This window comes from Myotis yumanensis, unplaced genomic scaffold (genome assembly GCF_028538775.1).
Source record: "Myotis yumanensis isolate MYYU_CA2020_CCGP unplaced genomic scaffold, mMyoYum1.0.hap1 SCAF_10, whole genome shotgun sequence".
NCBI classification, from domain to species: Eukaryota; Metazoa; Chordata; class Mammalia; order Chiroptera; family Vespertilionidae; genus Myotis; species Myotis yumanensis.
The window spans coordinates 32,880,556-32,896,668 of record NW_027223761.1 but is presented as its reverse complement, the minus strand read 5'-3'; the positions used below and the strand labels follow the sequence as shown (position 1 = coordinate 32,896,668).

At 39.1% G+C, this 16,113-nt stretch overlaps 2 protein-coding genes across 4 annotated transcripts in view; one reads left to right on the top strand and one right to left on the bottom strand.

Moving 5' to 3' along the window:
* The window catches only part of PSMA1 (proteasome 20S subunit alpha 1), a 285,437-nt gene that overhangs the window by 248,158 nt on the left and 21,166 nt on the right, over positions 1 to 16,113 (bottom strand). The gene's annotated exons all lie outside the window — the stretch shown is intronic.
* The window catches only part of PDE3B (phosphodiesterase 3B), a 161,303-nt gene that overhangs the window by 129,462 nt on the left and 15,728 nt on the right, over positions 1 to 16,113 (top strand). For all 3 annotated transcript variants that reach the window (XM_070428261.1, XM_070428260.1, XM_070428259.1), the window contains 3 exons: positions 645 to 756; positions 2,186 to 2,299; positions 6,561 to 6,760. In XM_070428261.1, the coding sequence (XP_070284362.1) occupies positions 645 to 756; positions 2,186 to 2,299; positions 6,561 to 6,760 (426 nt within the window). The remainder of the gene's footprint in view (positions 1 to 644; positions 757 to 2,185; positions 2,300 to 6,560; positions 6,761 to 16,113) is intronic.

The following is a 16,113-nucleotide window of genomic DNA, read 5'->3' as shown; positions in this document are numbered from 1 at the left end:
TAAAGTTTTACTTTATATTGAATCTGGAGGTTGAAAAAGGAAAAAGATGATCAAGTGCTAACCAATGAAAATAGCTTTGTTTTTTTCACCTGCCCTCCCTTATCTTTTACTCAAGACCAAATAGTTCATTTCTTGTTACAACCATGGAAAAATATGTCCATTTACTACTACCCAGACTAGAGGTTGTCCCTGATGGGTTCACACAATAGTATCAGATTAACCTTCTCAAAATATCACCCTCATTAACTCCAAAATGTCTTATTTATGAGACATAAGAACAGAATAAATTATGTGGAAGGTATATAAGTTCATCTCTTTGAAGTCTTTAGAGACAAAAACATTACTTCTTTTAACACCTAGGACTAGAATAGAATTCATATGCCCTTTAATAAATTATAAATAATGGGAACTTTTTAAAACTAGAACATGACATGGTAATCTTTCTTTGGTTTTCATGGGCTTTCAGGTAATGTCTTCCTTTTTCATGTTTTCAAAAGATCTCATTGTAGGGGAGTTTTTTAAAAATTAACAACTTAAAGATATATACATGGTTAATATTCCTAAATGCAGATCACAAAAACATATACTCAACTACAAATAGAAATTCTGACTTTAAAGTGAACTTTATTTTAATTGACATTTAGGTTATGTATACCTTATTTCAAGACACTGGTTTATTGGAAATATTTAACATTCCCACTCTACAATTCATGAACTATTTTCGTGCATTAGAAAATGGCTATCGAGACATTCCTTGTAAGTATTAACATGTCTTATTATTTAAGTTCAAATAATAGTTGTTTTTAAACCCTTTATTATTTTTCCCTTCAGATAGTCACTAAACACTTTTAAATTACATGTTTGGGAAAGTTTTAAATAGAAATTTAAAAAGAAAATCTGTATCCTACTATTTAAAGTTAACTGACTACTGTTAACATTTTGATATATATTCTTTAAGACTTTTTTCTTGTATGTTTATTTTTATAAAGTAAATCATAATACCAATACCTATTTATAATCTGCTTTCACTTATTACATGATATACATCTTTGTTAATATTTGAGTGCCTAATATGGTAGGTGAAGACCTGGAGGGGTGGGTATGGCCTGGGAGGAGGGGGTGAAAGGGAAGGGAAATGGGAGACCTCTGTGATATCAACAATAAAAAATATATTTTTGAAAAAGAAACAAACCTATTATTACCAAAAAAAAAATAAGTTTCTGGATCTAACTTTTCTAAACTTGTTTCCAAGTTTGTAAATGGGAATAACAGTACTTACTCCATAGGTAGTGAAGATAATCTGTGTAAATAAAGCACACATCAGAATTCATGGAACATAGTAAATGCTCAATAACAAATGATTATATTTATGATAAGCTCCTAGTGTATCGAATCATGCTCTGAAGCCCTGACAGTTAGTATTGTATCAGCTGCCAATTCTACATAAGTACGCATTAAATATTGGTTGAAGTGTTGATTTTTTATTGAATGTCAGCTATGACTATAATCATTAGATTAACAAAGGTTATCTTATTTAATCTTCCTGGGAAAGATTGTATTATCTGCTGTTCACAGGTGAGAAGTTAAAAACTCAGAAGGATCTTTCCCAAGATTATAAAATTATAAATAGCAAAGCTGGGTTTTAACCTGTGGACCTCACACAGTGGTATTTCAGTAAACAAATGTTTTCTTGACCATGAGCTATGTGTCAGACACTGTTTTGAATGTGTTCATATACCATTTAACATTTAATCCTTATAGAAGAGCTGATAAATAAGTATCATTCTTTTTTATGGGTGGATCAAGAGGTGTTCAGGTATCCACAATTTTAACTGTTCTATGCACCCCTGTGCAAAAATAGGTCTCCATAATCCAAACACTGTTTACAAAATCTTTTTAAAAGCTACAACCTTAAATATATTTTTCTATGCCTTTAAATTAGCCCTGGTTACCCTTCCTTTTCTATGACCCCTTAATTATGTTTTCATAATGTGAGTTTTTAAAATAACTTTTTAACACATCAAGGGGTTTTAAAAAATAAGATGAAACAGAAATATAATTGTGGGAAATCATTTTAAGCCATATATTTATATATGGGAATAACTAAAAAGTATTATACTTTTTAAAATGTCTTATGGTAAATGTAACAGAATAATCATTTAAAAAATCATTTTGGTGACTTTAGATCACAATCGTATACACGCCACAGATGTCCTACATGCAGTTTGGTATCTGACAACAAGGCCAGTTCCTGGCTTACAGCAGATCCACAGTGATCATGGAACAGGAAATGCAACAGGTACTTCCTTCTACAGATCTTCCTTTTAATTAATAAAATTAATTAATTAAGCTACCTCATTTTATTACCTTCCAAAATTTTCATTAAGTAACCTTTGATACAAAGGGCCATGTCAATTTTTATGTATAATAATGACATGCAAATTAGGAAACCTACCACCCATCTTGAGGGCTAGGTTAAGATCCAGTACTGCTGGGTCTATCAAGTCTCTTCTACGTCCCATTCTGCTGATACGCCATTGAGGTAACCACTATCCTGAATATTATATTACTAGAGGCCCTGTTAACAGATTCGTGCACCAGTGGGGTCCCTCGACCTGGCCGGCAGGGATCAGGCCAAAACCAGCTCTCTGACATCCCCTGAAGGGTCCCGGATTGCGAGAGGGCACAGGCTGAGGGACCCCCCGCCCCCCGCCCCCCCCCAGGTGCACGATCAAACTGCAGAAGGGCTCCAGGGCGTGTCTGGCCCGTCTTGCCCAATCGCAGTCGGCCAACCCTGGCAGCAAGCTAACATACTGGTCAGAGTGTCTGCCTCCTGGTGGTCAGTGTATGTCATTGTGACTGGTCAAATGAACAGTAGAACACTTAGCATATTAGGCTTATATAGGATGATAATCATTTCTTTGCTTTCTTTTAATTCTTGGTTTTTTGTTTAGATGTATCATGTAAATAAAAATTTATAATATTCCCATTATTTGAAAGCCTCACATATGTATTTAAATGATGAATTACAAAACTTTTTCTAATTTTGCTCCCAAAGAAGTTAGTTCTGTTCCCCATCATAGTATAATTATTAATGCAAATATAATGAATCATAACATTCATGGTTCTCTTATTCTAGCTTATAAAAGAGTGGAGATATGTTTTGGATCTCTAAAAAAAAAAAAAAAAAAAAGAGTAGAGAGCTGGGCCCTTGTGACCTAGTGGTTGAGTATTGACCCATGAACCAAGAGTTCAATTCACAGGTTCAATTCCTAGTCAGGGCACATGCTGGGTTTTTATCTTGACTCCCAGTAGGGGGCATGCAGTGGACATGCAGGATGTAACCAATCGATGTTTCTCAGTGATATTTCTCTCTCTCTCTCCCTTTCCCTCTAAAATCAATAAAAAAACAAAAACAAATAAAATACGAGGGGAGGAAAAGGGGAGAAATACTTCAATAATATAGAGACAGACATATGCACACACAGACATAATTTGCTCAGTAACAAATGCCTGAGAAATATTACCAGACTAATCAGTGTAAATGTGATAGACAGCCACTGCTTTACATTCTTTGGTACTTGAGTCTAAAGTACCACCATTATTTGTTTGATGGAATTGCCTATGTTCATATTTGTGTGCCATTTATATTTTACTCTTTATCTAGTGCTCTTTGTTCCTTCCAGTGGTTCTGTGCTTCCATGAGAGATCACTTTCTTGAGCTTTTTTTGTAGATGTATTTATTTTGTCTTAGAAGAATTTGAAGACTCCATCTTCTGACTTGAGTAGTTTCTGTTGACAAATTGGCCTAAAGTCTTATTTCTCCTTAAAACTAATATGTTCCTTTTCACTTAGACTATGATGTACTCAGATGATTTTCTTTGCATTCATCCTGCTTGGTGTTCTGTTAACTTATTGAAAATGTTAATATTTCTTATTGATGTCTATCATGTTCTTTAAAATTCCAGTCTTTGCCCATTGCTCAATTCCAATTCTTAGGGAATTGCTACAGCAGGACTTCATTTCCAGTACCAAAATCTGTGTTAAGTTTCCCATTCTGCTGTAACAAATTACTACAGACTTACTTAGTGGCTGAAAACAATACAAATTTATTATCTTACAGTTCTGAAAGTCAGAAGTCCAAAGTAAGTCCAAATGGGCTAAAATCAAGGTGTCAGCGTGATTATTGTCTTCTAGAGTCTCTAATGGAGAATTCCTTTCCTTGCTTCCTCCATCTTCTAGAAGTTGCCTGCATCCCATGGTCATGGCCCCCTTCTTCAAAGACAGCAGCTTAGCATATACTCAAGACCCTCAGACCCTACCGTTTCCTTCTTCCAAGGGATTAGCAAAAAGTGGGCCAGCTACAACCTTGGCTTTCTGTTTAGAGTACACTACCTTGATAGTTAATCTACTGTTAGTCTCTTTTACAATCTGGACAGGTTGAGAATTTCCCAAATTATCAAGTCCTGATTCTTTTTGATTAAACAGTTCTCTCTTTCCTCTCACATTTTACTATAAAGAGTAAGAAACTAGGCTATATTTTCAACACTTTGCTTAGAAATCTCCGTGGCTAACTAAGTTCATCTTAACAGGTTTTGTGTTCTCTATTAACTGCAGCACATTATTCGGACGAGCTTTCTGCTATAACAATATAGCAACGATCTACTAATTTCCAATATGTTGCTCAGTTTTTCTGAGTCCTCATGGCAGTGTACCTAACAGCATTTTTCTACCACTAGCCTGTTAATGGTGATTTAAGTATTTATTCCATGAACCTCACTTCCTTCACAGTTCTTACTGGCACAGTGTTATGGAATCAAGTATCTGTAGAAGACAAGTCATTGGGAGAAAAGGGGGACAGGAGCTGGGATGGGGGGTGGTGGTTTGCCCCCCGCCCCACTCCCGATGTCCACCCACCCACGCACACTACGCCAAGATAAGTAGGAGGGCCGCTGGGGCGAGCCTTGTGCAGCCGGGTGGAGCTGCCGCAGGTTCAGATCTTGGTGGTAGTAGCAAATATTCAAACGAGAACTTTGAAGGCCGAAGTAGAGAAGGGTTCCATGTGAACAGCAGTTGAATATGGGTCAGTCGGTCCTGAGAGATGGGCGAGCATTGTTCCGAAGGGACCGGCGAGGGCCTCCGGTGCCCTCAGCAGATCAAAAGGGAGTTGGGTTCAGAACCCCGAATCTGGAGTGGCAGAGACGGGCACCGCAAGGCGTCCAGTGCAGTAACGCAACCCATCCCCCGGAGCAGCCCCGGGAAGAATTCTCTTCTCTTTGTGAAGGGCAGGGTGCCCTGGAATGGGTTCGCCCCAAGAGAGGGGCCCGTGCCTTGGAAAGCTTCAAGGTTCCGGGGAGCCTGGTGAGCTTTTGCTGGCCCTTGAAAATCCGGGGAGAGGGTGTGCCCATGTCAGCAGCAGGTCTCCAGGTGAAGAGCCTCTGGCATGTTGGAACAAATGTAGGTAAGGGAAGTTGGCCAGCCGGATCCATAACTTTGGGATAAGGATTGGCTCTTAAGAGTTGGGTGGGTTGGGCAGGGGCACGAAGTGGGGCTGGGTACCAGACCCGTCCCCACGGCCCTACGCCTCCACCACCCTGGAGCCGCGGTTCTGCGCAGCGCCTAGCAGCCGACTTAGAACTGGTGCCGGCCAGGGGAATCCCACTGCTTAATTAAAACAGAGCATCGCAAAGGCCCGCGGCGCTGCCCAGTGCCCTGAATGTTAAACAATCTGATTAAAAAATGGACATTCTTCTAAAGACGACATCTACATGTCATCAGGTACACAAAAAGATAGTTGACATCATTAATTATCTATATAAATAAAAGCCTAAGCGACTGGAGCTACCAGAACGACTGGTTGCTATGATGCGCACTGACCACCAGGGGGCAGATGCTCAACACAGGAGCTGCCCTGGCCAACCTCCTGTGTTACCTCCCCCCAGCCAGCAGGTCCCAATCACCTGATCAGGGCCGGTCCCTGGCTGGGACGGGGAACCGGGGTGGGTGGCGGCAGACGTGGCCCTTTCCCTGGGGGGCCGAGGGCCAACTCTCGGGGCTGGCGGCCAACCTCCCGGGCCTGTCCCTCCCCCTGGCTGGCAGGCCCCAATCAGCCCGTCCACCGTGGTGGTGGTGCAGTGGTGAGGGAAGGAGGAGGGGGGGGGAGGCGGGGAACTGTGTAGTGGCAAGGCACCGACGATGGCGGTGTCGGTGTCCGGTGTCCATTCTTTCTGTGCCTGGCCCAATGACCATTGCCTCTTCTCCAGCCCCGCCCTGATTGGTCTGGCTCCAATTGGCCCTGATCGCCGGCCAGGCCTAGGGACACCGCCTGTGCATGAATTTCATGCACTGGGCCTCTAGTTAGGGAAATAAAAATCAAAACCACAGTGAGATCCCCTAACACTTGTTAGGATGGCTTGTTATTGTTTTAAGTCCTTGTTTATAAATAGAAACTAATTCATAGTAAGTAAACATAAGATAATCATATTGCCTACGGGGATTCCCCTCCTTAGCCTCATTGTGAGGAGGTTATATGTCTAATGCTGCTTCTGCTTGTTCCTCAGAGTCTGATGATAGAATTAACCCTGGGCGGATTGCTTACATTTCTTCGAGGAGCTGCTCAATCCCAGATGAGAGCTATGGCTGCCTGTCTTCAAACATTCCTGCCTTGGAATTGATGGCTTTGTATGTGGCAGCTGCCATGCATGATTATGACCACCCAGGGCGGACAAATGCATTTCTAGTGGCTACAAATGCCCCTCAGGTAGGAAATACTTTTTCGGAAAGTTTAAAGAGTGATTCCGGAATTTTACAATCATTTTGTGCATTCTTTTGTATATCATTCTCCAATTTAATCATATGGCCATTACCTCGACATGGAATTGGATGTTAATACATGACACTGACATGACGTGTACTAAAGAATTAGGGGGGAAAGTCTCCTTCAATTAGAAAAGAAAATGTTTATGAAAGAGTGACTCATTGTTTTATGAAATTCTGCAGTTCTTGTTTTCAATATTTTTGCCTTTGATCAAAATGTAAGACTCACTCTTCCTTCTGGCAAGGTCCTTTGTATGGCTAGAAGCTATAATGATGAGCAACTGTTATTTTTGTTGTTGTCTTCTTTTCCTCTAAAACAGTGGTTCTCAACCTTGGCTGCACATTAGAATCACCTGGGAATCTTTTTAAAATCCTGATTTCTGGGCCTCATCCTCCGGAAATTCTGTTTCTTTGTTACTACTGTTGTGGCCCCACCCCATAACAAAGAAACAGAATTTCCGGAGGATGAGGCCCAGAAATCAGGATTTTAAAAAGATTCCCAGGTGATTCTAATGTGCAGCCAAGGTTGAGAACCACTGCTCTAAAACATGCCTTAATACTCAGACTCTAAATCTCTTAACTCTGAATATATTAATATGTGTAAAAATTCTTCTGGTACCACCTCATTTTTGTATCCAGTACAGCTGAGAAGGTGCACGATTCCTGTACAGTCAAAATTTGCATAGGAGATAGGAATTCCCAACAAATGGATACTCTAATTGTAATAGTTTTAAGCATTGGGACTTGGAACCAAGTACTTGGTTTTAAGTAGAATTTAGTATGCATGTTTGTTTGGGCAGCTGATTCCTTTATATTCTCTGTCTAAATGCGAGCCTTACGGAGAGTGAATTCATCTTTTACACTTTGTCATTCTGTATTTAAACTTCAGTTCTGATTCTTTCATCTTCTGTAACCATTCTCTGTGTTCCTTTTCTCACTTTTATCCCTTTCACACATTCTCACTGTAAAATAGAGGGGATAGATTCTTTAGCCACAATAAGAGTAGGATTCGGAGATGAGTGGGGGGAGAATGTTAAAAGTGATGTGTGATTCATTTTCCCCATTGAGACTTTATCTATTAAAAGCTCATGATTTCCATAGGTAACTAATTAAAAAATAAATTTCAACCTAATATTTGTTCTCTTTCGAAGAAATTGCCCACTAAGGAGCACATATTTCCTCATTTGCAGTACCATTCTTCAAAAATCAATGCCCATTCTCTCTAGCCCAATACTTCATAATTTTTGCAAATCTTCTGTTGAGTCAAACTTGGGCAGTAGTGGCACAATGGAAAAAAGTGCTGGTCTTGGGATCTACTGGCATGTGTTTGATTTCTGGTTATTATTTATTAGCTCTGTGACCTTAGGCAAATCAGCCTTATCTTTCTGACCCTCAAAATATGTACCTGATATGGTTAAGAGTAAAAGGAGATAACATACGGAAAGTTTTCTTGCATTTTATGTATTTGAGAGCCTCCTGAACTACATAATCATGTAGAAAGAAATGACTCACTGTTCTTTTCCACTCTCTGCTTTTATTAGCTTTGAGTGCAGGTGAGTCAGAGTTGTTTATTACTTTTCCTTCAGGATATTAAAAATGAATGAATTCTAGAGTTACCTCTCTCACTGTGGAGAATTTTTTTTAAAAAACTGTTATAATTTATAAAGTTTATACTCAAAACTTGTTCTAGTTCCTACCTTGTCATTGTTAAGAATTGCCAATAGCCCTGACCAGTTTGGCTCAGTGGCTAGAGCGTCAGCCTGTGGACTGAAGAGTCCCAGGTTCAATTCCAGTCAAGGGCATGTACCTTGGTTGCGGGCACATCCCCAGTGGAGGGTGTGCAGGAGGCAGCTGATCGATGTTTCTCTCTCATGGATGTTTCTAACTCTCTATACCTCTCCCTTCCTCTCTGTAAAAAAATCAATAAAATATATTTTTTTTTAAAAAAGAATTGCCAATAGATGAAGCAGTGGGAAGCTCTGGAATGCAACAGAAATAGATTAGAGAGTTCAGCTACCGAAAAGGTACAGCCTTGCTTACTTCCTGCTCCCTCTCAGTCTGGTCTCCACACACAGCAGCCAAAGTGACTGTTTACGTCGAGTTACATCACTTTCTGTTCCAAACCCTTCTATGACATTCACCACATTCCTAGTAAGTCACTAGGATAGCGCAGAAGGCACTACTTGATTTAAACCCCATGAAGTCTGCCTTTTTCGTACTCCCTCAGGGCTAGCCTCACTGGCCTCCTTGCTGTTTTCCCCTGTACCTAGGCACCCTCCCCGAGAGCCTATTCCTGTTCTGTCCTCCCTGCCCAGGGTGCTCTTTCCCCACATATCCATAGAGCTCATTTTGTCATGTCCTTCCATCTAAAATTTCAGAAACTCCTTCCTGGCACTCATTATGCTCCTTCCCTGCTTTATTTTTTTCCATAGCAATGATCGTTTAGATATTCTGTATTCTGCTCATTTATGATATGTGTTCCCTCAGTGGAATATAAGATTCCATAAGGGCAGGGATTTTTGTCTCTTTTATTCCCTAACTAGAGGCCCGGTGCACAAAATTTGTGCACTGGAAGATGGGGGTGTGGGGTGTCCCTCAGCTCAGCCAGTGCCCAGTCACACTCCGGGACCTCTCACTCCTTATCACCTGCCTAGTCACTGCTCCTTAACGTTTGGCTCACTGCTCCTTAGTGCTACTGTGGAGGCGGAGAGGCTCCCGCCACCCCCGCTGCACTTGCCAGCCGTGAGCCTAGCTTCTGGCTGAGCAGCGCTCCCCCTGTGGAAGCGCACTGACCCCTGGTGGCCAGTGTGCATCATAGCGACCGGTTGTTCTGCCGTAGAAGTCGCTTAGGCTTTTATTATATAGACTTCAGGGGTCCTCAAACTACGGCCCGGGGGTCACATGTGGCCCGCCGAAAACATTTATCCGGCCTGCCGGGTGTTTTTGCCGCCGCTGCCTGTTGCTTAGCAGCTGACTAGTTTTTTTTAAACTATAGTCCGGCCTTCCAACGTTCTGAGGGACAGTGAACTGGCTCCCTGTTTAAAAAGTTTGAGGACCCTTGGACTAGAGGCCTGTTGCACGAAGAGATTCGTGCAATAGGCCTTCCATTCCCCTGGCTGCTGGCACCTGTTTTCCTCCGGCACCTGGGACCCAGGCCTTCGTTCTGACCGGGCTCCGGCCGGAGCCTGTCCCAGGGCCGTGAGGCCTCGCTGCTCCACCGCCCTGGGGCCATCAGGCTTCGTTCCACTGCTTGGAGCCTACGTGTGCAAATTAACCACCATCTTTGTTAGGTTAATTTGCATACTCTCCTGATTGGCTGGTTAGCATAGCGAAGGTACAGTCAATTAGCATCTTTGTCTATTATTAGGTAAGAAGATACCTAGACCAATAGTACCTCACACACAAAAGACATTCAGTAAATATTTGTTGAATGTTGAAGGACGCCTGATTTCTTTGCTCTGCAGCACCACTAGCTTGTCTGAAATGTACTCAGTTCTTCCCAGAGTAATGAAATTCCTAACACCTGCCTCAGCTAGCGCCTATGAGATAAGGACTCTTTTGTGAAAGCCTGAGGTTTAGTGTGTTTATTAGGTAAATAAAATAGGTTCTCTCATCTTGGGAAGCTCAGTGGGTCTAATTAAGCCATAATTATTAAAAGATATCATCGCTCCAGTGTATTATAAAAAGTGACAGCAGTATACAATACCACCATTAAGTATTCCTCTTCATTCTCATGGTAAAGAATGTATGCTGGAAAGACAGGAGGATTACTTTGAATCTTTTCCATGAAAGAGGTAAAATATTTAGTCAAGTTTAAACTGGAAGGATGTCAGTATTAAAATTCTGAGATTTCTCAGATATTTCCAAATGAAAAGTTGGCAAAAGAAGGAGATTAGTGCTTGAGGTATTAATATTTTGATGAGATTTAGGGTAAAGGGAAATAAAATTTCAAGTTGGGACCTGTAAACCTCATACAGTCAAAATACGGATCAAGATGGTGACTAAAATCATATGCATTTGTCCCTTCCTCCTGACTAAAATGACAGTAAGGGGTGAAGCTCAATATGGGAGGGTATTACCACCAGTAGATTAAAGAATTGTATACTATTTTTAGAAAATGAAAAACAGATGGCTCAATATTGAGACATAAAAGTATATTAGGTGGGGCTACAGACTAAGTGGAACTCTAGAGGAAGTCCAGATGTCTTTGTGCCTGCCCACGTGTGCGCACACACACACAGGCTCGCTCGCACTTAAGTGTACGTGCCTGTAAGCAAACCTGCTGCAGCCCTGCATTTACCTCCAGGCAGAAAAGTCAGCCCTTAGATACTAAAGGAAACTGCCAGGAGAGAAATACTAGTGTGGGTATCAGTATTCCAGAGTAAATCCTTCTCATTCTGGAAGCTGAACAGCTGACACCCAGTCTGTAATTCTAAAGCAAAACCTGCTAGGTAGCAAGCCCCAAACACATTCACATCCTTCCCAATTAAAGAAGAGACTAAGCAATAAAACACATAGTGCAGAAGAAAGTCACGCTTGCAATCTAGAATTCATTTTCTTATATCAATAGAAAACCAAGGATTTCCAGACATTAATCGGTAGCTAGGGAAAAAAAAAAGGCTAAAGTGAACAGAATTAAGTGAATACAGGATAATCTGGGGCAGTGGTTCTCAACCTTCTGGCCCTTTAAATACAGTTCCTCATGTTGTGACCCAACCATAAAATTATTTTCGTTGCTACTGTTATGAATCGTAATGTAAATATCTGATATGCAGGATGGTCTAGGCGACCCCTGTGAAAGGGTCGTTCAACCGCCAAAGGGGTTGCGACCCACAGGTTGAGAACCGCTGATCTAGGGAATAGAAAAGCACTGAATGTTTTTTTAAAATTCTCAGAATTTGAAAAAGACTGCATCCACAATAAGAAACTATGGAAAACAAAACAAAACAAAACAGTGCTCTTAGAAGCTAAAAATACTGCAAATTTAAAAAAAAAATCAATATAAGCATTTGAAGTAAAGTCAGACCATCTCTCCTAGAATACAGACTAAAATGATAAAGACATGGAAAGTATACAGAAGGAAAAAAGAAGGCATAGGGGATTAGGTCAAGATCTGACTATTGGAAGTTTCTGAAAGAATTGAGTCTTTGGGTTGAGGTGTTCATCAGATGCCAGAGGTGTTCATCAGTTGGGGTTGGGGGAAGAAAATCCCCCAAACCTACCCGTGGTATGTCATGGTAAAATTTCAGAACAGCCGAGACTTTTTATTATTATTTCTGAGTGGATGAAAACAACACACTTGTAAAAGAACAAAAAATCCAACTGGCATTATATTTTAGCAACAATGGATGCCAGATGGTTCTGGAATAAAGTCTTTAAAATTCCAAGGGAATTCATTTCCTCATTGATTCGGAGGAATATTGGGTGTATACTGTGGGCGAGGCACTATTCTAGGCATTATTATTGAACAAAATAGAACCAAAAAATTCTGCCCCCATGGAACTTATGTTCTACTAAAGCAAGAAAAACAATAAATTGTGTGTGTGAGAGAGACAAAGAGGAGATGATTATGTTGTAAGTGCAAGGAAATGTAAAACTTGGAAGAGCTAGGGAGTGCTGGTATAGAGGGATTATTTTTAAGTTAGATTTCTAATTCCAGCTAAGCTACAGCAGAGCTTTAAGTGCAAAATAGAGAATCTCAGATATACAAAAAATTTAAAAACCATGTCCCATCCATCCTCAGAAAGTTACCTAAAAATTTGTTTTAGCAAAACAAAGGTGATAACTGAGAAAAGGACCTTAGAAAATATGGGATTACTAGAAATTTTAGAACAAGCCCCAAACTTCAGGGTAGAGGAATCCCAAGTTGGCAGCTGTTCATCAAAACTGTTTGTTTTCTATAACACCTGACTTGTTTACTACCTCTTGGATTTTTTTAAAGACAGGAATATTATTTTTTTTTATGAAACAATCTTTCTTAATCCAGGACTTTTCACTTTTCATAACTACCACCTCTTCAATCTTATGACTCTGACCTAAAGATTTTTAAATGTTTCCTTGTGTGTGTGTGTGTGTGTGTGTGTGTGTGTGTGTGTGTGTTTCAAAAGGGGACATAAGTTTAGGTTTCTCAGACTCTTTGTTTGTTTGGTCTTTCATATCAATGACTCTGAGCAAAACCAGAGTCATTGAAAAGTATATCCTTTAACCAACATCTCCCCAGTTTCCTCCCATCCTGTTCCTGGTAACCAACCCTTCTACTTTCCGTTTCTGTGAGTTCAGCTTATTTAGATTCCACATATAAGGGATATCATACACTATTTTTCTTTCTCTGACTTACCTCACTTGGCATTATGCTCTCAAGATCCATTCATGTAATTCAATGGCAGGATTTCTTTCTTACGACCAGATAATATTTCATTGTCTAACATATACACACATCTTTATCCCTTTGACTATTGATGAGCCTTTAGATTATTTTCAGCCTTTATATTACAAAGTTTAAATCATATCATTGTTTACATAAAATCAAACAGTGTAAAAAATAATCAAAAGCTGTTAAGTATTGATGCTTAAATATAGACTATAGCTAATTTTCACAGATAATACATAAAACTAATTAAACTCTTAGAATATGTACTTTAACCAAGATTATATTCTATTTTCATCTGATTTTCTTTCCTATTACACAGGAAGCTCTATGAAAACAGGGATGAGTTTTTAGTTTTATCCCTAGCCTTTAGCACTGGCTGTGTAAGTTCTTTTCATAATTACTATGCTTATTAAAATTGGTTGGTGAAGGGGGAGGGGGCAAAAAAATCTTACTCGTTTTATGTTCAAAGCACATAAAATATGCCTATAGTACATAGACAAATACATTATTTCTGTAGTATTAAATTTTCATGGGAATGATTAGGAAAAATTATTTAAGAAGTCTTGTTAGTGGGGCAATAATGAAAAAACGGTTGGCTTACCAATATACAAACTTTGATATTAAAATCTGACAAATATAATACAAAAAAGAAAAATCACAGGGCAGTCTCACTCAAACACATATGTAAAAACCTTAAATAAAAATTTTATCAAACCTAACCTAGTAATATTTAGAAAGGATAACCATGAACAAGTTGCATTTATCATAGACTGCAAGAGATTTAACAAAAATGAATCAATGAAATTCTCACCGTAACAAATTAAAGTTATAAATTATTTCACCTCAATGACTATAGAAAAAACATTTTATAAAACTCAACATTGATTCCTTATAAAAACTCTTAGCAAAGTAGGAATAAAAGAGAACTTTCTCAATCCAGTGAAGGGTGTCATTAAAAAAAACAAAACCTTAAGCAAAGTAGCATATGCTTAGTAGTGAATCTCTGAATACTTTCTCTTTAATATTAATAATATGACAAGTATGTCTACAATTCAAGATAATACTACAGATTCTAACCAGTATAGTAAGGCAAGAAAAAGAAGTAAAAGAAACAGACTGGAAAAAAAAAAACTTATTAATCTCAGATAATGATTGTGCAAGTTGAAAAAAATTTTAAATCTTCAAATAAATTAGTAAAAAGAAATTTTAGCAAGATTGCTAGGCAAAAGGTTCAATATATAAAAATAATTATACTTTTATTATTTATTTATTTGTTTATTTATTAATCCTCAGCCAAGGATATTTTTCCATTGATTTTTAGAGAGAGTGGAAGGGAGGGAGGAATGGTGGGGAGAGAGGCAGAGAGAAACATCAATGTGAAACAGACATGTTGATTGGTTGCCTCCTGCAGGAGCCCTGAGTGCCCTGATTGGGGCTAGGAATCAAACTTGCACCCCAGGTACATGCCCTTGACCAGGACCCAAACCCGCAACCCTTCAGTGCCCTGGCTAACACTCTAACCACTGAAAAGCACTGGCCAGGGCAAATATAATTATACTTTTAAATACCAGCTTCTGATAATTAGAAAATTAAATGCTTTTTTTAAAAAGATAGCCTTTATTATTAATAGCATCCAAAAATATGAAGTACCTAGAAATAAATAACAAAAATATGCAAGATTTTGTCAGGAAAATATAAAACTTATATACACTAAAAAATGAATAAAGAGATAGTCCATGGTCACAGATTACATCAATATTTCAAGGTAAATCAATTTAAGAGGAATTATCTATTTAAAAATTCAGTGCCACCAACAATCAAAGTCCCAGAAGGCAAGGATTCCTTAAACAGGAAAGAAAAACACTAACCATAAAAGAAACTTATCGATGAATTCCACTACATTAAATTTAAGAACATCCATAAACACACTATTAAGAATGTTAAAAAGGCTAGACACAGAGTGGGAAAAAAGTATATGCAACACAACCAACATAAGATTCAAAATCAGAATATATAGAGAATTTTTTTAAAAGTACAAGCAACACAACCAACAATAGAATCGAAACCAGAATATACAGAGAATTCCTAAAAGTCAGTAAGAAAAAGACAACTAAATTATAAATTGGACAAAAACCTTGAACAAGCACGAACAAAATGGGAAATCCAAACAACCAATAACCAGTCTAGCTTCATTAGTAAGCAGGGAAATGCTAATTAAAATCAACATGAGAAACCTAACAATTTAAAAAAACTTTAGAAGTCTAACAATATCAAGTACTGATGTGTGGAACAAAGACACTCTCATACACTACATAAGACAGTTTGACATTATCTGGTAAAGTTGAAGATCTACATACTGTACAATCCCCTAAATATACTCCTGTGCATATATCCTATACAAATGCATGTGCCAGGATACATATACAAGATTATATTCATAGCAGTATAATATGATAGATTATACATTCATAATAGATATAAATTGAAAATAATCCAAATGAACAAATGCAGCCTGATGGGTAGTACTGTGCCATATAATCACACAAAGGAGACAGCAATGAAAAGGTGTAATGAGTGAATGGAGTCAAAAGGTACCAACTTCCAGGTATAAGTAAGTTCTAAGGATGTAATGTACAGCATGGCACCTATCTATGTATCTATATATATAGAACCCTAATATACAAATAGACTGAACGGCAGAACAACCAAAAAAACCGGTCGCTATGACATACGCTGACCACCAGGGGCGCACGCAGAACATGGCAGGTGGCAGCGGCAGCAGGATGGTGGAGCAGATGAGCGGGGACGCCAGACCAAGGCAAGGCACCGCCAGTCGCCAGTCGCTGTAATTGGGGCAAGCCTCTGGTGGTTACTGAAAATTCTTTGCTCCTGCACACCGCGGTCCCACCCAGTGCTCACACCTGCTG